At 39.9% G+C, this 27,134-nt stretch overlaps 1 protein-coding gene and 2 pseudogenes across 1 annotated transcript in view; 2 read left to right on the top strand and 1 right to left on the bottom strand.

Annotated features, from left to right (window-relative positions):
- The window catches only part of SLC25A24 (solute carrier family 25 member 24), a 49,365-nt gene that overhangs the window by 12,835 nt on the left and 9,396 nt on the right, over window positions 1-27,134 (top strand). The window contains exons 2-8 of the mRNA XM_032867264.1: window positions 2,714-2,840; window positions 6,407-6,494; window positions 16,543-16,654; window positions 18,602-18,760; window positions 21,012-21,164; window positions 25,095-25,202; window positions 26,598-26,765. Of these exons, the coding sequence (XP_032723155.1) occupies window positions 2,714-2,840; window positions 6,407-6,494; window positions 16,543-16,654; window positions 18,602-18,760; window positions 21,012-21,164; window positions 25,095-25,202; window positions 26,598-26,765 (915 nt within the window). The remainder of the gene's footprint in view (window positions 1-2,713; window positions 2,841-6,406; window positions 6,495-16,542; window positions 16,655-18,601; window positions 18,761-21,011; window positions 21,165-25,094; window positions 25,203-26,597; window positions 26,766-27,134) is intronic.
- On the bottom strand, window positions 10,315-11,302 carry LOC116873439 (annotated as a pseudogene).
- On the top strand, window positions 12,275-15,399 carry LOC116873429 (annotated as a pseudogene).

The following is a 27,134-nucleotide window of genomic DNA, read 5'->3' as shown; positions in this document are numbered from 1 at the left end:
TTCTGACCTTTCCTCCTAGCATGCCTTCATTAGCAGACTTTTAAAGACTGAGCTCAGGCATCATTTTGCCTGGGAATCCCTTTTTCCCAGCTGCCTAGATTACAGATAACGCCTCAGTATGTAATGCCTGATGCATATTTCAATCACTGTATTTCCAGGTTATTTTCTGTTTGGAAATTATTATTGAATATAAGTACTTTCCAATTATATTTGCTCTTTGGGTGTTTACAGCAGTAGCCTGGATGGGAGATTCAGGAGAGCGAGGACTGTTGAATTCATTTCAGATCATTGGTACTTTGTGCTCAGAAATCTCTTGGCTGAGTTCTGTCATGTTAAGATTGAATAAAGCTCTTCTTACTAGCTGTGTGGTCTCTGGGGGTCTCTACTTTCATCGTCCAGGGATTGAGCAGCTGTATTTTGGGCACATTCTGTATGCCAAGTGCTAGAGCTCAGTTTTCTCATTTGTGGAATCAGAGGCCTGGACTGGGTGTTTTCTGTGGTTTAGGCCAATCCAAAATGTTATCTCCATAAAGTTCACTTGGTTTTTGTAATTCCTAGAACAAAAATGGAAGTGTTTTTTCTTTTTTGTTTATTTTTAAAAATTTTTTGAAGTGCTTTTCTTTTTAAAGCTAAATATCTCTTATGCTCATTATTTATTTGTTTGTTTGTTTTCTAAAGATTTATTTCTTCATTTGAGAGAGACAAGAGACAGAGTGAGCAAAGGGAGAGGGAGACATGCAGACTCCCAACTGAGCAGGGAGCCCGATGTGGGGTTCGATCCCATAACCCTGAGATCATGACCTGAGCTGAAAACAAGAGTCAGACGCTTACCTGAGTTAGATAGGCACCCCCCACTTTATGCTTATTTAAATATCCTTTATTCTTGTACTCAGGTTTCCAAGTGTGACTTGTATTTCTTTGATACAAACTAAACTTTCATAAGAAATTCTGGTTTATGCCGTAAACAAGTTCAGTTCTTTGAAACACATTTCATCCTTACAAAAACAAAATTTTTTGTGAATCTGTGTTTTGTTTTTTAAGAGATGGTGTGGGCCATATAAGGGTTTGTATGCCTAGTGGTGGTGACAGGGCTCACACACTAAACTCAGGAAGAGTTAGCTCTGGAGGGCTGTCATCAACCACACAGAACCGTTGCAGGAGAATGCTGATGCGGCTTTTCCTCTGGTGACAGTGACATCTTTAGGGGGTTCTAATGTGAGTTTTCTCCCACATGTCTCCACCTTCTCTAGTAGAAAATTCATTTATATAAATTAAGAATTCATCAGTTAAAAAAATAGAAATGGTACTTACATTATATAACGATAAGAAAGAAAAGATACAGCTTTTGTTATTCTGATAACGGGTTCTCTGAATGATGTTTTATTGGCTTTTGACTGTGGGGAGGAAGACGCTGAATATACAAGTATGGATCATGGTTTGCTCATATTTAAAACTGAAATTTGACCCACTTGAACTTAGAGTAACCTGCTCAGGAAACCAACCCCTTTTCTGTAGTAAACAACCCAGGGAACCAACCTGCTATAAATCAGACTTACAGGAGTCCAAACTGCTATCTCTAGAGACAATCCAGGAAGCAAAATAACTTTTGTAACAATCAGCCCCAATGGTCGGAGATTGATTGATACCTGACACCTTCCCTAGTTTTTGTCCCCACTTCCAACTTAGGACCAACCAGAGAGAAGGAAATACCCCTAACCAGTCACACAGGATGCCCCACTTCTCTTTAACCTGCCTATGACTTCTGCAGGCCCAGAGCGGCCAATCAGGGCACACCTGAAGCCTCCCTTTTCCCCAAAATAAAGCTTGCCCCACCCTGCTGCCTGCCTTTGAGTCTCAGCCAAAACTGACCATGGCTTACTGCCTTGCTATGTAGTAAGCTCAGAACAAATTGCCTTTGCTTTTCTCGTTTGATTGGTCTTCATTTATTTCTACAGAGGAATACAAAAGAAAATTCAAAAAGGAAACCCTAGTCTTTCATACTATTGTAGGTTAGAGTCCTTATTTACCATAAGAAGGGTAAAAAAATCAAGCTCTTCAAAGATAGGGTCTTTTAACTTGCAATTTCCCAAATGATAGTTGTTCCCTCATACTTCCATGGACCAAAATATAAGCTTCTTAGATGAAACTTCAGTACATAAATGGGGCCCCAGAACGCTGTGCCATTTTCTCTTGGATTATGCACATCTTGGTATATGTTGAGTAATCAGGATGTAATTTTCAGGTGAACATGATCCTCCCATCTAATTTGTAAGAGTAATTAAACAGCAGTAATTATTTTTCAGTGACAATATACATGTATTTGCATTTATTCATTTATGTATTTATTTGAGAGAGAACGTGCGTGGGCGGGGAGAGGGAGGAGTGGGGTGGGGGGAGAGGCAGAGAGAGAATCTTGAACAGGCTCCCTGCCCTTGCTAAGCCTGATACGGGGCTTGATGTCATAGCCCTGTGATCATGACCTGAGCCGAAATCAAGAGTCCCAGGCCTAACTGTCTGAGCCACCCAGGCGCCTCAGGAAAAATACTATTTTAGACATATAAATCCTGTGCTAGGTCAAGTGTATGTTTTTTATCTTGGAGTTTATAAAGTGCATGTCTTACTGGGAAATAGCTAATCAGGCTGCTGGAAGTGTATGTCCAAATAATTCAGTAGTTTAGCCTATTTAAAAAACTCTTCTCTTTTTTTTTTATAGAAAATCTTTACAACTGGTGATATCAACAAGGATGGGAAGCTCGATTTTGAAGAATTTATGATGTATCTTAAAGACCATGAGAAAAAAATGAAATTGGCATTTAAGAGTTTGGACAAAAATAACGATGGTGTGTCTTTATTTTATTTTCATTACCAGCTATGAAGAAGCACTTCTCATATTTCCAAAACTGTAAAATGATATGTATTTAGTCTCTCTTTTTTTTTGGGAGAATAATTACTAGTAGTTTTAGTACTTGTTTTTCATAGTAATGTGATTTTTCTGTAGAATTTGTTTTTAATGTGGAAAACTTGTACATAGCTTTGTCTACTGAATTAAAAACTGTGAATAAGGCTATGTTCACTATAGAATATTGTGCTGATTTGACTTACAGTTATATATTTTTAATCTATAACTTTTTTTTAAATATATATGTGAACAAATTTGTTTTTGTTCATATATAGACATAATGTTATACGTTCTAAAGTTTGAAAACTTTCAGATTGTCTTAGATTTAATAATCTTTTTGAAAGGCTTATTTTAGGGCAACTACTCTCTAATCATGAAAATTGGGAGGAAAAAATAGACAAGTATTTCAAATATGTATCTTCTTTTTTTTAAATTAAGTAAACTCTACCCTCAATGTGGGGCTTGAACTTGCCATGCTGAGATCAAGAGTCACATGCTCTGCTAACTGAGTTAGTCAGGTGTGCCTAAATTATGTATCTTCTGGTTGAGATAATGGTTTCACTATTTAGATTAATAGTTTAAATTTAGAGTCCCAGTATGTAGAGCAAAAAGCAAGTGCCACAGTAGGAGAAGGGGGGCGTCATGAAACCCTTATCACTAGATGTAGCCTTTGATAGGAAGTAGGAATTTATTTTAAAAACATTATAATGCGTACAAAACTTAATAAAAAAACTAAAATGCATCGTCAGACTCCTCCCTCTATATGAATAGTCAGGGCCATTCCATTCACAGACTTGTTAATCAAGAAACAAGTTAAACAAATAGATTGAGGGAAAAATATGGTTCATACCTGGGGCAGGCAATTTTTTTTTTTAATAAAAATCCAAATAGTAAATATTTCAGCTTTGTGAGCCATATGGTCTCACAGGTTGTAGCTACTCATCACTGCTATCATCGTGCAAAAACAGCCATGCGCTATATATACGTGAATAAACATGGCTGTGTTCCAATAAAAATTGATTTACAAAAGCAGGCAACAGGCCTTATTTGGCTGGAAGGTCATAGTTTGTTGGCCCCTAGTTTATACTGAATAAAGAAATTTAACTTTAGTTAGGGATAAAGCAAATCACTTCAAACAGCTAAACCCTTTGAATGGATTAGATGATGGTCCGGGATGAGCATCAGTCCGTGATACTCATCGAGGAAGTTGAGTTTGTGGTGGGAAGTAGTGCTCTTTAAACGTTTGTTACCTCCTAGAAGCCTTACACTGCATACCTCCAAGTCTAGCCTTCGTCCAATCTAGCAAAATGTAGTTATTAAAAGCAGCTTTGCTTCTCTGGAAACTTTCATCCTGTCTTGAGCCCACTACAGTTCAGCCACATAGGTAGGACTGTCTGTGTTGTGTGAAGGCAGGCGGTAGCTGAGAGATGGAGCTACCTCAGGGGCAGAGGTCAATCATCCCCGTACGTAAGTTGTGCCCATATCAGTTGTCCATTTCAGAGAAGTCTTCATGAACCAGAGGAAATAATTCAAGGTGAAATTTTGTGACGTGTTTGTAGTAAATGAAAACCGTTTTTATTTAATTTATCTTGTTTGTAGATTTTCAGTTTCTCATTAGAAGTTCATATTTTTGTGGATCAGACTTCTTTAAGCAAAGCACAGTCTTTCCTGCTTATTTGTGGATTGTGTATTTGAGAACTTGCCTACTTGCTAAAATTTAACCCCAAAAGTAACTCCAGAATCAGTGCTTGCAGCATTTTGGCAGTCCTTCATGGACTTGACTTCATTCGCTTGGTGAGCACGTTTCTCGCTGAGAGAGAAGAAAGTGATGTTTGAGCTCTCATACTGTAAACAGGTGTCCTTCTGTCTAGTGCCATGTGTCTTGCATTTTTGTGCTTTTTGTTGGTGATTTTGCTGTTCGCAGTGGCTCCCAAGCATAGTGCTGAAGTGCCATCTTGCATTCCTAAATGCGAGCAGGTGTACGTCACTCAGGCATGAGTTGTAGTATGACTGGCCATGAGTTCAACGTTACAGAATCAACACTATAATATGGAATTATATAGTATTTATACACACCTGTAACAAGGTTTTATACCGACAAGGTTTTATATTGATTGGTTGATGAATACGTTGTGATCAGTGGCTCAAGGAACCTAGCCCTGTGTTCCCCATAAGAACAGTGGTTTGTTAATTTAGGGTTCGTAGTGACCCTGTAGAACATAACTACCAAGAATGATAAGGATTGGCTGTATTTCTTTAAGAGTGCAATTGTAACAGAGAATATTCAGAATGGCATTTAAGGAATTTCCTTGCTAACAAACTGATCCCTCTGTTTTTTACGCTGTGCAGATTCTCATGTTTCTCTTTTCCTCTCCCCAGGAAAATTCTTTCCAAATCTGGGACTTCTTCAGAGTCCTTCTCTCTCTCTCTCTCTCTTTTTTTTTTTTTTTAGATTTATTTATTTATTTATTTATTTGACAGAGATCACAAGTAGGCAGAGAGGCAGACAGAGAGAGGGGGGGAGAAGCAGGTTCTCCGTGGAGCAGAGAGCCCGATGTGGGGCTCGATCCCAGGGCTCTGGGATCATGATCTAAGCCGAAGGCAGAGGCTTTAACACACTGAGCCACCCAGGAGCCCCCAGAGTCCTTCTCTTAAATGAAGTCTTTGCCTTCACCACTAAGAGTAATTTTTGTCCTCCTCTTTTCCTGGAGAACTTCACCGTCAGGCCTACTTGGCATCAGACCCTCTCATGCTTTGTTCGGTTTCCTCCTGTTTCATGCATATTGGTCTTGGGCTCATGAGTCTGTGAGCTGCTTGAGGGAAACATAGTATTTATCACTCCCATTTATTGCTTCTATTTTCTCTTTCTTCCCCTCTTCTAATTCCTCTCGTTCTATCTACAAACATGCTTTAATTTCTCTAATAATAATAATCTTCCCTCTTCCATTGTCCTACCACCCCCACTTTCTTTATTTTTATTGCCAGATTTCTCAAAAGAATAGTCCAGAGTCTTTGGCTTCTTCTGGTCATTTTCTACTTCCTTTTACCCCTGTGCAACACATCTTTACACGTGTGAAAGTTGCCTAGTCATTTATTAAAGTGTAGAAATGCATACGTGTAATATTGATAGATCCTAGCCTAATGGACTTCACGTCAGAGTCAGAGTGTCCTGATTTGAATCTCAGTCATGCTGCTGCTTACTGTTGGTACTTGGTAGGGCCACATATGTTCTCAGTCTCTTCTTCTTTAGATGGAATATCATTATTTACTGATGGGACTGCATGCTTTCGAATGAGGTAATGTCCATGTAATTGTTAAATGTATTTGTTACACTTTGAGTTGGTGTTGCAATATGTATTTAAGGAAATCCATAACTTGCCTAGAGTCATAATTTTGCCCTAATGAGTCCAAGACTTTCCCTTACAAAAGGAGAGATTTGAAATTCATGACTTCTAAGATCCTTACCCATTCTGAGTCTGAGTTTATGCTCTTTTTCATTTTTTAAAGGTGTAATTGAGGCTTCCGAAATTGTCCAGTCTCTCCAGATACTAGGTCTAACTATTTCTGAACAGCAAGCAGAGTTGATCCTTCAAAGGTGAGCTCATTTATCTTATTGGCAATCGTGGGGTTTCTTTGATGTTATTTTTCATATCTCGTATTAGGGATCTTCATTTGAAGAATAGCTGAAAACTCTCTGTACCTTAACCATTCCTCATTATGTGTGTTCAGTGTCTTTGTCTGCCCTTTTGTTTCATTTGTACACATTTAAAGTGTAGGAGTGGGTAAGCATAAGCTCAGCCTGGGTTCTCTCTTGCAAGGATGGCCCCTGGGCAGTGGAATGGCAGTGAGATATTCACTCCACAAGAAGGAGCCTAAGCATTTTCGTGCTGCTGTTTTTCCCATTTGGTCTCCAAGGTGATAATGGATCTCGTTGTTCCAAGATAAGATGTTCAGCAGGTTCATCATGTTATTTAACCTACATGTGACTAGGTAAGAGGGAAATTCCAAAGGTTCGCAAAGAAACACCGGTTTAAACTCTTAGAAAACAGAGATGCCAGTTTGAACATTATTGCCCAGGGTAATCAGTTCAACTGTTCAATGAGTCAGACCATTATAGCCTTAATGTTTTATTTCTCAGGATAGAGCAGTGATCTCTGAAGTCTCCGTGCCCTTGAAGACTCTTCTATTACAAACACATCCTCGGGACTAATTAATTTTTTTGTGATAACAGAAAACAGGAAAAGGAATTATATTCCTATGAATGCTTTCAGTCTTTGATGTTATCTCAAAAGTTTCTGCTACATGGCTTTATCATTGAATTTATCTCCTTTTGTATCTGTACCAGTAGCATTTTCCTCCTTTCTGTCTATTCAGAATTTCTTTTAAAAGCAGCCGCTCAAGAGGAGGCCCCAAGTCTCAGAGCTGGGCATGCTGTAGTTAATATTGGATAAGGAGAGCTTTCCTAGGGAGATGATCAACTAAAAATGAAAATAAGTAAACCGGATTTTGACAGTGGGGTATGGGGTATGTAATAATCTGTTCCTGAAGTTACATTCTTCCAGGGAAATGAAGGTTTTTCTCTGGTTTTTAGGCTAGAAATCATATTCCTCTGCTCTTTTTGATAGCTTTAGGAATAATGTGAATTATAAGCCCAAGTTCCAGAGTAGACCATGGGTACTGCAAAAGAATGGATATTTGAAAGTGGCTGAATAAAATTATGGAAGTAGCCCAGACATCCTTCTGTAGGTGAATGGATAAAGAAGGTGTGGTATGTATGTATCACTATATACCTACATACAATGGACTATTACTCAGCCTTAAAACAGAGCAAAATCTTGCCATTTGCAACAACGTGGATGAAGCTAGAAGTATTATGCAAGTGAAGTAAGTCAGAAGGACAAATACCTGATTTCACTCATATGTGGAATTTAAGAAACAAAACAAATGAATAAAGGGGGAAAAAGATAAACCAAAAAACAGACTTTAAGAAAATTTTTTTCATTTTTTAAATTGACATATAATGTATTATTTGTGTCAGGGGTACAGGTCTGTGATTGATCAGTTTTACACAACACCCAGCACTCACCACAACACATGCCCCTCCCCAATGTCCATCACCCAGCCACCCCATCCCCCTATGCCCCTCCCCTCCAGCAACCCTTAAAACCCAACAAAACCTTTGTTTCCTAAAAAAAAGAAAAACTGTCTCTTAACTAGAAAACAAACTGGTCAGTGGGTAGGGGGATGGCTGAAATAAGTGATGGGGATTAAAGAATACACCTGTCTTGATGAGAATCACTGTATTATACACCTGAAACTAATATAACACTGTGTGTTCACTTTAGTGGAATTAAAAAAACAAAAGTGGCTAAATAATTATATATGTAACTAATTTAGGACAGCTTTATTGATATATGATTCACATACCAAAAAATTTGATCTTTTAAAGCACATATAGTTCGGTGGCTTTTGATATATTCACAGAGTTGTGTAATCACCATTACCTAATTTTGGAGCATTTTCATCACCTTAAAAAGTAACCCTGGGGCGCCTGGGTGGCTCAGTGGGTTAAAGCCTCTGCCTTCAGCTCAGGTCATGATCTCAGGGTCCTGGGATTGAGCCCCACATTGGGCTCTCTGCTCGGCGGGGAGCCTGCTTCCCTTCCTCTCTCTCTCTGCCTGCCTCTCTGCCTACTTGTGATCTCTGTCAAATAAATAAAATCTTAAAAAAAAAAAAAAGTAACCCTGTATCCACTAGCAGTCACTCCTTATTCCTCCTCTGCAAGCCCCCAGCAACCACTGATCTCCATTTTGTTTCTTTAGATTTGTCTGTTCTGGACATACCAGAAAAAAATGGAATCATACAATATGTGGTCTTTTGTGTGTGGCTCTTTTTACTTAGTGTGATATCTTCAAAGTTCATCCATGTTGTAGTGTGTATCAGTACTTCATTCCTTTCTTAGACCACATCACTTCCATTGTAAGGATATATCACACTTTGTTTCTCCATTCGTCAGGAGATAGGCATTTGGGTTGTTTCCATTTTTTGGCTATTATGAATAATTCATGCACAAATTTTTGTGTGAACATATGTTTCCAGTTCTCTTGGGTATGCACCTAGAGGTAAAATGACTCAATTGTATGATAACTTGATATTTAACATTTTGAAGAACTGCCAGACTGTTTTTGAAAGTGACCACATCATTTTACAGTTGCAATAGCCAGGAAGGAGGGCTTTAGTTTCCCCACACCCTCCCAACACTCGTTATTTGCTCTTTTGATTTTTACCATCTTCGTGGGTATAATGTGGTATCTCGTTATTGTTTTGATTTTTATTTCCCTGATGGCTAATAAACTGTATATTCCTTTGCACCTTTGGGCTATTATTATTATTAGCATTTGTGCTTCTTTAGCAAAAATTCTAGAATATGTTTATACTGGAAAAACCTGAGTTTTCCTTTCTCTATGTGTCTTCTTTACTACTCATACAGGAAACACTTCACTTCTGACACCTGTGGTCACCAAATGTGTGCCCTCCCCCCACAACAGGCAATTATCTGTGACATTAGCCCAGGTAGCCTACAATTTAAGTTAATTCTAACACTATCTACCTGGAGATAGTGTCAAATCCCATAGGTTAAGGGCTCAGTCCCACAAGACTCCTCCCCAGTTCAGATGCCAATGACAAGTGGCAGGTCCCCATGTTACCCACAGTTTCTGTCCAATTTGGCTACACATTGGAGGTTCCCAAGACCTCCTCCTTCATTTCATTTGATTAATTTGCTCAGGGGGCTTACAGAATTCAGGAAAATATTTACTTACGTTTTCCAGTTTATTAAAGGATATGATGAAGAATACAGATGAATAGTCAGATGAAGAAATACATAAGGTGAGATCTGGGAGGGTCACAATCATAGGCCCTTCTGTCCCTGTGGAGTTGGGGTGTGTTGCCCTCCTGGTATGGATGTGTTCACCAACCTGGAAGTTCTCTGAGTCCCGTACTTTGGGGGATTTTATGGAGGCTTCCTCACATAGGCATGTTCAATTATTAACTCTACTGTAAGCCTCTCTCCTCTCTGTGGAGAAATTGGAGTGGGGGACTGAATATTCTTCCTCTTTTTTTTAAAAGACACATTTATTCAGTGTCAGGATCAGACTATTACATTTAGCAATCAACAGCGTGGGTGCAAAAAAAAAAAAAAATCTACATTAAAACCCTTTGTTGGAATGCTTTTTACTTTCCACAGGACAGAAACTAACATGACCTGTTATACAATTAGTCACAAATACAGTCCTCAGTTTTTTTGCCCGTACACATGGGTATTGTCTAAAACATGTTTTTTTGGTAGAAGCTAGGCCCTCCCACCACTGTGCTCAGCCGACTTCACAAATCTCTGGTAATCTGTAGTTTCCATGTCACTTTCTGGCTCTCCTCTCCTGCCAAGTTATGTTCCCTGGCAGTGATGAAAACCTTCTCCGACTCCCATAGCTACTGCTGCTGCTAAAACTGCCAGGGTTTCGTGGTTTGGCAAAGTATTGTCCTCCACCACCATAGGGGCCAGATTGTCAGCCTCCAAAATTTCCTCCTTTCATGGGTACAAAATTTGAGGATTGATTGTTGTAATTGCCAAAATCATTATAACTTCTGCTACCTCCAAAGTTGCTTCCATCATTACCAAATCCGTTATAGCCATCCCCACTGCCACTGTATCCACCACCACCTTGACCGCCCCGAAGCCACCTCACCCTCTGAAGCTCCCTCCATGATCAAAGTTGTCATTCTCACCAAACACCTCCACAACCACCCCGGAATTTCCAGGACGACTTTGACCTCTTTGGTTGGATGAAGCACTAGCCATCTCTTGTTTAGATAGGGCTTTCCTTACTTCACAGTTGTGGCCATTCACAGGGTGGGATTTTTGAATGACAGTCTTGTCTACGGAGTCATGGTCATCAAATGTTAAAAAAGCCAAGCCTCTCTTTCTGCCACTGCCTTGGTCAGTCATAATCTCAGTCACTTCAATTTTCCCAAACTGTTCAAAATAATCTCTTACATGATGTTCTTTGGAGACTTCTTTAATGCCACCAACAGGAATCTTTTTCACAGTTAAGTGGGCACCAGGTTTTTGAGAATCTTTTCTGAGATAGCCCTCTTTGGTTCCACAACTCTTCATCCACAATTGTGTGGCCTTGCATTCATGGTTGAATCCTCTTCCTTCAGAGTCGTATATGGGACAAACCCAAAGCCTCTGGATCATCTGGTGTATGGATTTCTCATTACCACACAGTCTGTCAGTGTTCCCCATTGCCCAGAGTGGCTCCTCAGGCTCTCATCGGTTGTTTGAAAGCTCAAACCTTGGATGAAGAGCTGATCAGGCTCTTTGGGAGTCTCTGACTTAGACATGATGGCAGTGGGAGGGGAGATTTTAATGAGACTAATGATGCTTACTCAGCAGTGGGGGACTGAATATTTAAGCTTCTAATTGTGGTTTGGTGTATCTGGTGACCAGCCCCCATCCAGGAGCCCACCGGACAGCCGCCTCATAAGAACAAAAGCTCCCAGGGCTCTTATCACTTAGGAATATACAAGGGTTTTAGGAGCTTTGTGTCAGGGGTGGGTCAGAGAACAGATATCAGAACAAGAGATGCTCCCAGGGCTCTTATCACTGAGGAATTTATAAGGGTTTTAGGAGCTTTGTGTCAGCAACTAGGGGCAGAGACTAATGTATATATTTTCTGTTACCTCACGAGGTTCTCAAAGGCAGATTGTAATTAGGGTTTTCAGCAGTGGAAACCATGGACCTTCCCTTGAGTACTCAGCTGTCACTGTGGCTCGCATACCTCCAGGTATCAGCTTCTTTGCTGCCATTTCACCATCCCTTAGTGGCCCAAACCGGAAATTGATAGAAATCTGAAAGGCGCTGCTTGAAGCAGCTGTGGCTAGGTTGTCAGAGTATGAGCTAGGAGTTACTCAGTTGAAGCTTAGACTCTTTCAGTCTTCCATGGCCACAGTGATTATTCTGAATGTTTATCATGTCATTCCTGCCTGCCACTCTCTTAGTGACTGTCCATTCTGTGTTACTTCAAAGAGCATGTTCAGCTAGGCATGGCTGAAATCTGTTGAGGTTGCTCCCACCATGTTTCTTTTAGTTCTCTGAGCTCTCTAAGAGTCATTTCCAACTTTGGAGCACTTAGTCCCTTAAGCAGTTCTTACTGCTTAAGGGACTAAACCCCTCCCCCCCATCCTTTGTTAGCCTTTGGTTTTCACCTCAGAGGGAGCTGCACTGCCTAAATCCGCCCCCCTTCCATCCTACAGTAGTTTTCTTTATTTTATATTATTTTATATTTTATATTATTTTGTGCAACTTGTTTCCCTGCTCCGTGGCTCTTACAGGTGGTAACCATGAGCTTATTTCTGTAGTTAGTGGTTAGAAATGCAGTTTCTAAAGTTAGAATGCCTACTCCACTTACCAGGCCTGTGACCCAGGACAAAATACTTAGCCTTTCTCTCTATATAAAGCTGAGACAAAAGTTTATAGGATTATTTTTAGGATTAAGTAAATTTACTTGAAGAGTGCTCAGAACAATGCCTTCAAAGTCTCAGTGAGTATTAGCTATTACTTGCCATTGTCTAGTGCCTGTTTTTCCTACTACACTAAGCTTTGAGGACACAGACCACTTCTGTCTTGCTGACTATTACATACTCAGCACCTTATAATCGTGTGCCCTCAGAAAATATTGAAGAATGTGTTGAAGAATGAGTAGAAGTTATTCTACTGAAAAAGGGTTGGTGGCAGGACATTCTAGGTAGAGGCGGAGACACATGAAGACATGGAAGCACATTGTGAAGGGCACATTCGTGGAATGGTCTCTAGACCACCAGTGGTCTGTTTCTTAGCTAGTGGTCCGTGTGCTGTTTGAGTGGTCCATCGGAGACAGCCATGAGTGTAATCATAATGACCAATTTGTAGGATTTAAGAAAAGGACAGCTGAAATAGTAGACAAGAAGAGTGAGTCAGGGGAGACTAATTTGTTTCAAACTGTCCTAAGGTTCTTACTCAGGAGAGGGAGGTTAAATACTAACTTTAGATTTTGTTGTTATATGTACATAGCAAAATTTCACAGTAAGCCACTGAAAGTCTTGGAATTAGGGATATAACTTCTAAACCAGCGAGGGAGGAAAATGGAATAAGAAGTTCAACAAGCATGAAATTCTTCTTCAGTCTATGGACCATGGTTTTGGAGCGGTGAAGGAGGAGACATGGGATGACAATGCCTAGTTGAAGTTGCTGTCCCCTGAGGGCTGCACTCAGAGAGTGTTCCCTTCTGTGCTGACATGTGCCATGCCCCATGGAGGACAGAGGAGGCATGGGAACTCCTGGGCCTGCACTTCTCCCCTCATGCTGGTGGGAGCAGCCAGGAAAACCTGCACAGGGACACACAGATGGACTCCTTCATATCTGCCTGACACGAGTGGCCATGCAGGAGGGACGGCTCAGAGCGCACAACCCAGCTAAGTGGAACTGCAGACATGGAGCCGTGGTGAGAGCCAGGGGCCTGTGATCACTGAGCCACCTTTACGAGCAGCAAGTTGGAGACCACCAGCTTCTTTGATTTGGGTGAGGATGACTATATCCGCAGGTTCTGCAGCTCCACAGAGCAGAGAGCACCTCACAGCTGATGAGAAGACAAGCGGTGTCGGAAGCAGGGGGTTTCATGGCCTAAGTGGACCTGGTCCTTCAGCAGCACCATGGACTCCACCATGTCACTCAACATCACTGTCACTCTCATGGAAAAGTACAAGTTTCTGGGCATCTCCACTGTAGGCCAAGGCAATGAGTATGGTGATGGAGTCGTCTGCGTTGTCTCTGTTGTGAAGGCTGGGGCCACGGCTGCTGGTGGAGGTGTAGATCTAGGGGATATGCTGTTACAGGCAAGCTAGATGAGCTGTGAGAACATGAGTAATGACAGCACGGTATGGGTTTTGTAGGAGACCGTGCACAGACTGGGGCCATCACCCTAACTGTAGCCAGAAGGGCTGGGACCCAAGTCCACATAGCTACTTCACCCTGCCCAGGAGTGAGCCCATCTGGGCCATTGACCCTGCATCCTGGGTCACCCACGCTGTGGCCTCTGGCATGAGCCCTGTCCTGAGCACCATCACCTCAACTAGCTCTGCCATCACGAACTCCATTCATGACAGTGCCTGGATGACTTACACCTGTCCTTCCACATTGATGGAGCCACCATTGTCAAAGCCATGGCCTCTGAATCTGGGCTGGAGGTTAGTGGCTGCATGTGGCTCAAGATTACCATCCCCAGTGCTTTCATTGGTTTGGGCGTGGTGGACTTGCTGTGCCACAATGGGGAAGGCCTCCATGATTGGCAGGAGGCCAGCCAGTACGCTAGCAGCCTTCCAAAAGCAACTTTACCTGCTGCGCTAGCAACAAGCTCACCTCTGGGCAGTGCTTCTCCATCTTCAGGGACCTCCATGGCAACATGGTCAACGTGTCCCTCTGTGATCACGATGACTTCCATGGTATCTCTGACCAGGACACATTGGCCCCCCTGCCACACCTGGGGGCCACCCCTTGGTCCAAGGCTTTCCCTTAGCAGTACCCGCTGCCCTCACACCCCTACAGCCTATGCCTGGGCTTCCCAGAGCTGTTTTTTCTTTTATTGTTTTTTTGTTTGTTTGTTTTGAGAAACTTGTTAAGCTGAGTCTCAAATTAATATCAAAGGGCAAAGGCCCAAGAATAACCTAGACATTCTTGAAGAGCCTATGGGAAGCAGGGGACCTGCTCTATCGGATATCAAGAGTTGTTATTAAGCTATGATTAAGACAGTGGTAGTGGCACCCATATAGACAAGTTGACAAAAGGGACACGATATCCCAGAAATGGACCCATCCATATCTGGGATTTGTCACACAAGATAAGTAGCTTTGCAGATCACTTTGCAGAAAAGAAGAGATTATGCAGTACATGGTGGTAGTGCCTCTGTTATCCATGCAGACAGGGATGAAGCTGGGTACCTACCTCACACCATACACAAAAATCAACCTAAATGTGAAAGTGAAACTATAATACTTGTAGGGGAAGAAAAGGAAGTGTCTTTACCTCAATGGAGGAAAGGATTTATTTAAAAAAAAAAAAAAAAAAGGACACAAAAGGCAGTAGCATAAATGAAAAGATTGATATATTCAGTTCTATTAAAATTAAGAGCATCTCTTCACAGATACCGTAAACAAAGTGAAAAGACAGAAGATATTTTCTAATTTATAATTTGGTGTATTAGAATCAACCATATAAAGAACTGTACATACAAAAGAAAAAGATACCCAACCCACTAAAAAAATGGGAAAAAGACACAAGCAGGCGTTTTCCACATGGGGAAACATGAATAGCAAGTGAATATGATAAGGGATGTTGAACCTCATTGGTGATTTGAAGAGAAATGCAATTTAAACCCATAGTGAGACTATTTTATTTAAGAAGTTTGTCAGTGTTCTGTGGCTTTAAGTTACGGAATTTAGAATTCATTTGTTCATTCAGTAAATATTCTCTCTGTGCCGGGCCCTGTTCTAAATACTTGGGCCATCTCAGTGATCCAAATCAACAAAAATCCTTGTCCTGTGGAAGATACTTATGAATGCATATATGAGAGGTTGAGGAGTAGGGTCAGACAGTAAACAGTTGCATTAAAATAGAAAATAGTGATAAAAATAGAGCTCTAAATATTGCAACCCACAATAATGTTATAGACAGAGTAGTAACTAGGGCTCTCATGTGAAATGTTAATACCCATGTGCTGAGACAAATTAAAGTTTGTGCATTTTCGCATATGCAGATCAAAATTAGTTCACACCAGAAAACATAATATTAAGACCTGAAAATTACATTTGATTTGACTGCTATCTTTATGTATCATTTTTATATGAATTATTAATAAATATAATGTCTAGGGGAAACACCCAAAAGTTTTTTAGAGACAGTCATTAATTCAACAAATAAATGAAAATCTTCTTTGCACCAACCATGTTAGGTCCTGGGTGTAGATAGTGAACAAAACAATCAAAATATCTAAGGCTGGAGGATATTAATGTTAAATGTTGAAGATGAGGTACTAGGATTTCTTAAGACTCAAAAGGCCCAATCACCAAGTTAGACTTTTTTTTTTTTTAACAATTACTATAATTTTCTTAGCTTTGAGGAGGTTGGAGAAAGAAATTGATAGAATATTTTGAGTATATTCCAAAATCACATCCAAATGTTAGAACATTAAGAAGTATCTTCCTGAGCCAATGCAAGAAAAAATGGGTCATAAATCCATTCATTACTACTTCCTAATATTTAATCTCCCAGCTTTAGTATTTGGTAGCTCATTGGTTTGAGTCTGACACAGTGCCAAAAGTAGACTTTGGTGAGATCTCTTTGTGACTTTGGGGTCCTTCTTCACCTAAATGATGAAAATTATCTAACAGTGTATCAAAAGTTTGCTGCCATTTCCAACAACGTATTATTGTGAATTGGGATCTTTTCGTAAGAATATTGCGTTGGAGAAGAAACTATCATTCTGCAAAATGGCCAGTAATGTTTTACTTGTAAGTTTTTTGTTTTTTAATTAGCTTCTTTTTATTTTCAGTATTGATGCTGATGGAACAATGACAATAGACTGGAATGAATGGAGGGACTATTTCTTATTTAATCCTGTTACAGACATTGAGGAAATTATCCGTTTCTGGAAACATTCTACTGTAAGTATGCCATATGTATTACGTTATACTTATTCGTAAGCCATAGTTAGTTATTACGTGAGAACAGTCTGTAACGCGTACAGGCCAGGGTGCTCAATTCCCAGTAGCTCCTTAACTTGTAGAGTTCTGCTTATTCTATTAGGTGTATATTCAGAATGTCATAAGAAAAACAAACCCTGAGGCTGTATAAACATTGCAAATGTGGTACCCATTTTTCCCATTCTCAATACTGGGAGGAGATACTGCCTTCCAAAAATCTTAAGAAGATGAGCAGCCCAGCTTTTATTGCATGTAAGTATTTTGCCAAGAGAAGTGTGAAAGTCATAGGTTTTTACTTTTCATAGATAATACATTGCTTAAATAACTTCAGCATCTCATGATTGCCGAGATTTTACTTCCTTGGCCATGACTAATGGCGTGAGTTCTGAAACTTTTTTTTTTTATCCTTTTTTTTTTTTTTAAGATTTTATTTATTTATTTGACAGACAGAGATCACAAGTAGGCAGAGAAGCAGGCAGAGAGAGAGGAAGGGAAGCAGGCTCCCTGCCCAATGCGGGGCTTGATCCCAGGACCCTGGGATCATGACCTGAGCCGAAGGCAGAGGCTTTAACCCACTGAGCCACCCAGGCGCCCCAGTTGTGAAACTTTTGCTGGTTTTGTCAACTGTCTAGATTTATCTCTGAGATAAGGTACTTATAATAATAATCATTGATGGTTAAAACACTTTTGGCTCTTTTATTTAGCAGTTTACACCTATCTGTATTTCTCAAAACTTTCAAATTTTAATGAAATTTCATTAATATTCTGCTAACATATATTGATGTGAATGAAGGGCTGTTTATTGCGCAATCTGCTGCTGAAACCAATGGGAACTCTTGGGGGGAATTTTAATTTTCCCAGTGGGCTTCTCTGCTAGCTTATTTTTGGATTTCAATAAATTTTATGTATAATAAATGAATTCTAGCATTTACATTGCTGCTAGTAATAATGCCTACACTTAAGTAGAGCATTGTAAAATTATGGTGATTAATGCCTCTTCTTTGAGTATAGAATAATATACTATGTTAGTAATTCAGTTGCCTAGATACATTTTCTACTTATGTGAATTTATATTTACATAATCAGACCCTTACTGTACCTTTGAGATAGTTGTTAACAATTTTATAATCATTTTATTGATAGTAAAATGAAGAAAGAGGGGGTTACTACTATAGTATAGCCTCTTACCCCTACACTCCTACCTATAAAATCTTTACAGCAGAATCATTTAGATAATATCATTCTAGAACTCCATTTATCTCAAGCTATATTTGTAATCTATGTAAGGTTTATAGAGTAGATTGGAGGAAGGATTATTTTTAAATAGTACCTCCCTGTTAGCTAAATTTTATAAAGAAGCTGTTGCATGTTTTAAATGACAAGTCTATAAAAATATTTATAGGCAATCTCCATAGGAGATGAGTTTTGGAGTGTTCACATATATAGCTTTAATTTAATTTTCATTTACAGGTTTAAAGCATGTATCGTGGTATAAAGAATAGCATGTATAGAATTTTGAGATAAAGGGAATATCTCTTAAGAATTGACAAACTAATTTCTTTGCGTAGCTAAGAAGGATTCCCATCTTTAAAAGGCTGACCTTTCTTTCTGACTTAGACCAAGAGGAGAAAAGTTACTCTGAATCTACTAAGAAAGAAAGTTGTCATTGTCAGTTTGGTAAATGTTTCATTACCGTTAACTTTCATTTCTTGTGAACTGATACTGTGTTTCATTTCGTGTGACCAGGCTATGTAAAGTCATCTGTATGCTCAGGTCAGTGTAGTATACTTTCTAAGGAATGAAGGTGATTATCACTGTAAAATTGCACATGATTCTTCTCTACAACAAACCTGGAATGATCGCTTTTTTAATGGAGGGACCATGGGGATCTTTTTTCCATCTTAACAGGGTATTGACATAGGAGATAGTTTAACTATTCCGGACGAGTTCACAGAAGATGAGAAGAAGTCTGGACAGTGGTGGAGGCAACTGTTGGCAGGGGCTATCGCGGGTGCCGTTTCTCGAACGAGCACTGCCCCTTTGGACCGTCTGAAAGTCATGATGCAGGTGAACCTTATGATCTTGGGTCTCGGTGTCTCCTACATACTCTAAAACGGTGAGAAGTGGGCTGCTTGGAGAAGGAAGTTTTAAAATTTCTCCATAGTCTTTTCTCATACCTTTAAAAAATAGGTATGAAGTCTCTGTTGTTATTAACCCAGAATTCAGTCCCTATGAGTATTTCACCAAACTTTAAATTGTGGGTCCAGGTGTGTGAGGGACTTTTAATCTCTGGCATTCCATCACTTTTCAAATGGTTAATGAGGGAAAAAGACCCCAGCCATTATTGTAGGAAATAATAATTTTTTTCCTTCTGTTGTATGCACTTTCTCAAAAGTGAGATATTTCCAAAGTTGAGAATCTTGGAGCAGGGATATAATTTTTACGATTATTCTAAAGATGAGGTTAGCAGAAAAGACCTAGATTTACAGACTGACTTTACTATTTACTAGCAATGTGGTCCTGGCTGGTCAGAGTGGAAAGAAAGACAGAAAGGAAAGGAATTGACACTTCCTTGGTGCTAATCATGGTAACCCATTTAATCCTCAGAGCAAGCCCGTGAGGTGGGTATTTTATCCTCACACTATCTGTGGAGAACCTGAGGCTCAGAGAAATAAATAACTTTTCCTTTTCAACAAATTAGACGAGGAATGGAGTATCTTTGACTCCAGAGTATGTGGTTCTCATACTGCACGAAACCCCCAAGGTCTCATTTTCCTTCACCCTGCGATGGGGTTAAGAATATCTAACAAGGCTGGTTGTAAGAATTAAGTGATGTAAAGTATGTGAGAATGCCAGATACACTGGAACACCTTACTGGAATATAGCAGTTGCTTAAAAAAGAGTTTTAGAAGTTGTGTTGTCATACCTATGGTCAATGCTTTTTATGTCTGTCCTTAGATTTATGTATAAAAAAGATGTCTGACAGTATTTTAAGCTAGCATCCGTTCAGAATGTACCTAAATCTCAAAATACACTTAGCGGTAAAAATAGTACTTTAAAGAGAAAGGAGAAGGAATTGGTACTTGTATTTTTCTTTGGGAATGATAGCAAATTGACTTTGAAAGAGCTTAGATGAGCCTTCCTCTTTCTCTTTGTCATATTTTATTGTGAAGTTTCTTTAAAATAAAACTGGACTTTATTTCTTGCAAGTTCTGTGAGGTGAGTAGGTGGAGTTTTCCAAAACGACCTTCAGGTTCAGTAAGTCAATAGGACTCACAGAATACACTAGAAGCTTTAATATTCCTGGTTGTGGTTTATTACAGGGCAAAGATACAGATTAAAACTAGCCAAAGAAAGCAGCATAGCAGGACAAGTCCGAGGAAGTGCCAAATGCAGAGCTTTTGTTGTCTTCTTCCTGTAGAGTCACAATGTGTTACTTTCCTGGCTTTGAGGTGTGACAATACACACAGTGTTGCAAACCGACCAAGAAAGTTCATCTGAGTCTTTGATGTCCAGAGTCTTTATTGTGGACCGACAACACACTGCCCTCGTGGCTGACCTTTAGTCTTCAGCACATCTTGTTTTTCCATTTTTTAACAGTAGCCACTCATTTTGTGTGTGCCAGAAGAGAGCTGATTTCTTTACTTGTTTTTGGCTTTTTGGATTTAACTGTTTTTCCATAGAGGGAATTAGAAGGTCTAGTGTATATAAACAGTGATCACATCTGTAGTCTGAACCAAGTATTCACGGGGTGAGGCGTTCATGTTGCCGTGAAGTTATTGCCTAGAGAGGGCCATAGAAGGTATAATTTTTATTTTTGGTGCCAGGCTATGTAAATTCCAGTGTCTGTGGCTCTGATACACATAATACAAAATTGTTTTCTGACCCATTTATATTTCATATTGGTATTACTTATCTGGGGAAGAAATAGTGTATTACCTGTAGTATATTTTTGAAAATTGTCTTAAAATGAACTTGTCTGCATTCCAAGGGGTGTTCCATAGCCTAATTCATAATTCAGTTCATGTTGTCTTATATGAATGTTGTTCATAATAATTTTAATTTAGATCATGTCCTCTCTGCTTTCCCACGCTGAGGATACTGATTTTTCTTAGTTTTAGATTGAGTCAGGCCTCTAAAATGGTGGTAGTAATTCTTCCTATCATTACACATTACCTGAACTTTCTATATTTTATTTTTAAATGCATCTTCTTACAGTAATGTTATTGAAATAAAGAGGATGGTTTGCATGTTTACTTAAGAAATAGTAATAGTAACATGCCACCACTGTTTTATATCCTTTTACTTTTATTTTTAGGTCCATGGTTCAAAATCAGGCAAAATGAACATATATGATGGCTTTCGACAGATGGTGAAAGAAGGAGGTATCCGCTCCCTTTGGAGAGGAAATGGTACAAATGTCATTAAAATTGCTCCTGAGACAGCTATTAAGTTCTGGGCATATGAACAGGTAATTGTTGTCACCTGTGGAATTTATTAACAAAGAGGAGTTAGTAATAACAAAGAGTAGCAATGAACATACAGTGCTTTTTGGATTCTTGTTTTACTATACAATAATTTTCTGCGTATACTCCAAGAGGAATTTCTCTTCCAGGACATTAGAACTACATGAACTCAAATTCTTTATGACCAAACTTTAGAATTCTTCATTTCCTATTTTTTAAAAAGACTTATGTATTCATTTCATAGTAGCTCTTTTAGGAAATACAGCATTTTTGCTTATTCATTTTGAATTCAGAGTAGAAGCTGCATGCTAACCTAAGTTTTATGAAAGCGTCCCAGTCTATAGATTCTGGACAGGAAACTTTTAAGTTGAAGTCCTTTGTGTAAATTAACATTGCTAGAAAGTTGAATTGAATTTAAAGTGAAAGTTCCTTGAAGGCAGGGGCTTGGCTTCTTCTTCATGGCTGGCCTCTAGCACTTGGAGCCTGGCATGTGGTAAGTGCTCAGTATGTGTTTGTTGAATGAATGTCAGAGAGTGGTGACCATCTTGCAAGACTTGACTCAAGAAATTTCCTCCAGGAAACCATCTTCATTGGCACAGTTCCTTTTGTCGCTCTCTGTTGTAGCACTTTCACACTAAATTCTGATGAACTCAGTACTTCTCTCTCTCCTTAACAAGACTGTGAGCTTCCTTAGGCAGTATTTGTTTTCAGGTTTGTATTCCCAGCACTTGGCCCAGTGCTAGTGAGTCCTTACTGAATGAGTGAAAACACTAAGGTGCCCAAGCTAGAGTTTGAGCCCAAGCCGGCCTGAATCTCAGGTCCACTAAGGCGAAGGGAAAGGTGCGTAGTTCAAGCAGAAGCAGCTGTGTGTGGACAGAAATGCAGGCACGGGGGAGCACTGTTCACTAAGGAAATTGAAGGTGGTTCCTTTGGCTCCGGTGTAGTGGAGTGTATTCCTGGGAAGAGAATGATCAAAGCAGGCCGGACAGGTAGGCAGAAGCCAATTGTAATGGGAGTCTTGATTTTATCCCGAAGAGAGTGAGGGGGCTCTTGAAGCATCTTCTGTAGACAAGTGAAATGAGAATATTTACACTTAAGAAAGATCAACCTGGAAAAAATGGAGAATGTACTAGAGAAGTGCAAGGCCAGACTGGAGGTAGGAAGACTAAGGAAATATTTCAATCATCCAGGTCAAAAATGATGAGCACCGAGATAAGGTGGTGGCTAGAGAAACTGGAGAAGAAGGAAATGAACTGAGAAATATTTTGGAAATAGAATCAACAGGACTCACTGACTGAGTGGTTATGGAAGTGAGAAAGAAGGAGGAATCAAGGATGATACTCTGGGTCCTAATTTGGGCAACGATGTACATGGAGAATATAATAAGAGGAATAGATTTGGGGTACAGTGACATGCTGAGTTTGAGACCTCTCTACAACATGAACAGGTAGCCGTCCAGTAGGACTTTTGCTCTCTGATGGAGAGGTGGTTTTTGAGTTGAAGCTGTTGGAATGGATCACTGAGGAAGACTTACAGAATGGAAGAACTCTGGGAATATTTCCAGGGGGAAGAAGAAGGAGCCCCTTGTAGAGGAAATTGAGAAGGAGTAGCCAGAGGGATGGAGGAAATGCAGAGACTGATGGCCTGGAAGTGAGAGGGTGAAAAGGGATTTTGTGAAGGTTTTGTGAAGTTTCCACATGCTACAGGGCAGTATACACAATAAGAAGAGTATCTTTTAGGATTCATCAATCCAGAGATAGGAGAACTTGGAATAAAGCCTCCAGGGAAGTGAAGAGATGAGAAACCATTCTGACATGGGTGAAAATAAACCAGGGGCTGACAAAAATTATACAGTGTAGACACATTTGGGGGGAATTTAACTTGAGTAAAAGGAAGGAGAAAAAATGAAGGAGAGTGATAGATAAGAAAGATGGTGGGCAGAGGGGAGTTTTGATAGGTTTTATTTTAATGTGCTCGTTACTGAAGGAAGCACGTCAACACAAGGAAGTAAAAAGCATAGATGGGAGAGGCTAGTGAATGCAGCAGGTGTTCACAGGAGGTGTGTGTGCTGGGGAAACATGCATGGTACCATCCAGAAGCCTTGGGAAGGATCGGCATTGGTGGCATGGGGGACTCTTCTTCTGTCACTTTGGGAAGCAAGAAGATGCATGTGGCTGTGGATAATTCTGTGGAGGTTGGGCAGGAACATCCTTACTTAGTGGTTTCTGTTCTTCCTTGAGTTGCCAAGAAAGGATATTTCCTGAGAATGAGGAGGGAATGGTGTTGGAAGCTGGAAGAGAATGGAAATATTGAAATAGGTGTTGTAACAAATGGAAAAGAAAAGAGACACGGGGATTTCAGGGTGGCTTTGGGAGCCCCGTTAACCTCCTGCTTCTCTCTGTTGATTTATCCACTTCTCCCTCCTGGGCCAGTGGTTAATTACCTCTGTAGACTCACCTCACCTTCTAAAACAAGCAGTCTGGTTTGCCTGGTTTATGACCAGTCTGTGTTTGGGCAGAGCCTTTCTTTCCAAGTTGTAGGAGAGAATGGTAATATTAATAGCGTTTACTGAGTATTCACCATGTGCTCAGCACTATGCTGTATTGTATGCATTATCTTATTTAATCCTTTCAGCAATCTTGCAAGAATAGATGTTACCACAGATAAGGAAACACACATGTGAACTTGCTCAGGGCCACGCGTTTCTGGGGTTCCAGCCCAGGTCTCCCTGACTCCACAGCCCATGCTACTAACATCCTTGTCTGTTGATATGTTGCCAGCATTGGGGTCCGATTTTCCCCTCCACCCAATTGGCTATGTTGGTTGCTTTAGTACTGCTGGTCCACATGGGCTCTGGGGTTGATGTGGATGTGTAATTATGTGTTATTTTAAGTGTTACCTACAGAAATGTCTTTCTCAGTTGTTCTGTTAATGTTTGTCACTTATTTTATTTATACTGGTGAGAATAAACTCATCTTAAAAAAAGAAAAACTAGGGCCACCTGAGTGGTTGAGTCAGTTTAGCATCTGCCTTTGGCTCAGGTCATGATCTCAGGGTCTTGGGATCGAGTCCCATGTCAGGCTTCTTGTTCAGTGGGGAGCTTGCTTCTCTCTCTGCCTGCTGCTCCCCTTGCTTCTGCTCTCTCTCTTTCTCTCTTGATCTCTGTCAAATAAAAATAAATAAATAAAATCTTAAAGAAAAGAAAAATTATGAGGAAAACATCCAAAAATTGTAAATACTTTATCAACCCTCTATTTTCTGGGAAAGAATGCTATTATTGTGTTTTAGCAAAGGAGTGACTGGGTGCCATCTGTGGAACATCTGTGTTCTGTGGAAATCTAAGTTGAAAAACCACTGTCCAGTAAACTGAATGTCTTAGCATCTGAGCTTTCTTTTCTGCTAGGTATTGTTAATGCAGTGTATACATTTGGAAAAATGTCGTTGTATTGTCAACTGATTACTAGGCGTTGACTTGTGTTTTGGTATTTATGTAGCTTGGGCTGCCATAACAAAATACCGTACTAGTGGTTTAAAAAAGAGAAATTAATAATTTCTCACAGTTCTGGAGCTGGGGGATCCAAGACCAATGGGCTGACCAGCTTGGTTTCTGGTGAGGGCTCTCTGCCGCGCTTGCACGTGGCTACCCTCTTGCTGTGTGCTCATATGCCGTTCTTTAGTACACATGTGTATAGAAAGAGAAAGAAGGGAAGGGAGCGGGGAAGAGAAAACTTTCTGGTGTCTCTTTTAAGGACACTAATCCTTTCACAGGCCCACCCTCATAACCTCCTCTAACCCTGGTTATCTCCTAGAGGCCCTCTTCTCCAAATACTATCACAGTGGGGTTTATAGCTTCAACCTAAGAATTTGTTGGGAGGGAGAGATATGACTCAGTCTATAGCAGGTTTTAATGGACATTTTTAAATGTATTTATACAGTACAAGAAATTGCTTACTGAGGAAGGACAAAAAGTAGGAACCTTTGAGAGATTTATCTCTGGTTCACTGGCCGGAGCAACCGCACAGACTATTATTTACCCCATGGAGGTAAGTACCATTGTGCAGCCTGACTGTGTTGGTGGTGTTCAGTTCATGATCTATCGCTGGGTAACGGTCATCCCCAGATAAGCAGTTTAACAGGCCTTTATTATCTCACGGTTTCTATGGGTCATGGGGTACCCCTGGATCAGGGGTCTTCTAGGCCTAGAGTCAAGGTGTAGGTCAGAGCTGCAATCACGGCAAAGTTCAACTGGGGACGGGTCTGCTTCCAAGCTTGCTCCCATGTTTGTTGCTGGGCCTCCCTGGCTATTACTACAGCTGGAGATGTCAGGTTCTTATCTCAGGAGCCGTCTCCACTGGCTGTTTGAGTACCCACACAACACAATAGCTGTTTTCCCCAAGCTGGTGATATGAGAGGGAGAGAGAATTGTTAGCCAGCACCCAAGATGGAAGCTGCAATCTTGTCATTTCTGCTGTTCCTGTTAGTCACAGACCACCCTTTGAGAACATGGGAGGGGACACCAGCTGCTACAATGTTGATAAGAATTATAACACCCATTCCTGTCCAAAGAGTTTCTGTGCTGTAAATTTAAGAGTAGATTTGATTAGGGGATGGTAATCCTCACTAGACATCCTACCATTAGAGCATGGGATTGGCAAACCATGTACATGGAGAGTACTTTGTTCAGCCCTGGAGCTAAGAATGGTTTTATACATTTTAAAAAGTTGGTTAAAAAGATTTAAAAAATATGCAACAGACCTGAAATTTTAGACCTGCAAAGACTAAAATATTTACTATGTCACCTTGGTAGGAAAAGTTTGCCAACTCTTGCTTTAGAGAAAAACAGTATTGTAGACATGGCTATCTTTATTGATATGACAAAGGGTTTTTCAACAAATAATAAAATCTAAGCAAAATATACCCTTAATCCTTACCTTTGTGTTATGCCTATTAACATGGCTTTCCTTACAAGCATCTTAATATGGTTATTTCTATGATTAGTCACACTCCTCAAAAAATATCCTAACTGAATACATCCTCTTACATCCCCCATCTCAGTTAATAGCATCACCGTCCTGCCTCCCTGCTGCCCCACTCCTGTGTTCCAAGCTAGAAACATTGGGGTCATCCTATAAGCTGACATTTCTTTCACCCTCCATATCTAATTGATCACCAGTCAATTTTAAGACATCTGTGAATTATTTGCTATTTTCTCTGCCCTCATTCAGATCCTCTTTACAATAAACAGATCTTCTTGGCTCTGGTGTTAGCCCTGAATTCAGTAGACATTCTATGTGAGGGATAACACTTTAACAAATTGGGCAGTCATTTGAGAGACAGTATGTGCTAGGTATTTATTCTCTGTAAAATCACTTCCTTTGACTTCCATGATGATTGAATTAATATAAATGGTAGTATTTGTTACATTCTTTTATAACTAGGTTATGAAAACCAGGCTGGCTGTAGGCAAAACAGGACAATATTCTGGAATATTCGATTGTGCCAAGAAGATTTTGAAACACGAAGGCATGGGAGCTTTTTACAAAGGTTATATTCCCAACTTATTAGGCATCATACCTTACGCAGGTATAGATCTTGCTGTGTATGAGGTGAGTCTGTAGCAATCTTCTGAATCTGAAACTGTAATTAAATAGTTCTTATTGTTAGAATTCGACTTTATATAAAGAAGCACATATATACCAGGAAATAGTTTGTCACTCAAAGTAGATTCAGGGGTGTGTTATTTGATCAATTTTTTTAAGTACCTCGAATATGAGACTCATATGCCTGTGGTCACCTCTGTATGAGATTTCCCTGTTAATTATGTTTATTAAGGAAGAGTGCAAATTCACGTTATATAATGTAATTGTTAATTGTTATATAATTATAAATAATATATATTTGTTCAGCTTAGAAGATGGTACTAGAGATTTTTTTTTTTTTTTTTTTTTGAGGGGAGAGGGTACATTTTCTTTGAT

This window comes from Lontra canadensis, unplaced genomic scaffold, assembly GCF_010015895.1.
Source record: "Lontra canadensis isolate GAN:19392208 unplaced genomic scaffold, GSC_riverotter_1.0 scaffold33, whole genome shotgun sequence".
Classification (NCBI taxonomy): Eukaryota; Metazoa; Chordata; class Mammalia; order Carnivora; family Mustelidae; genus Lontra; species Lontra canadensis.
This window is presented reverse-complemented; position numbering and strand designations above follow the sequence as displayed.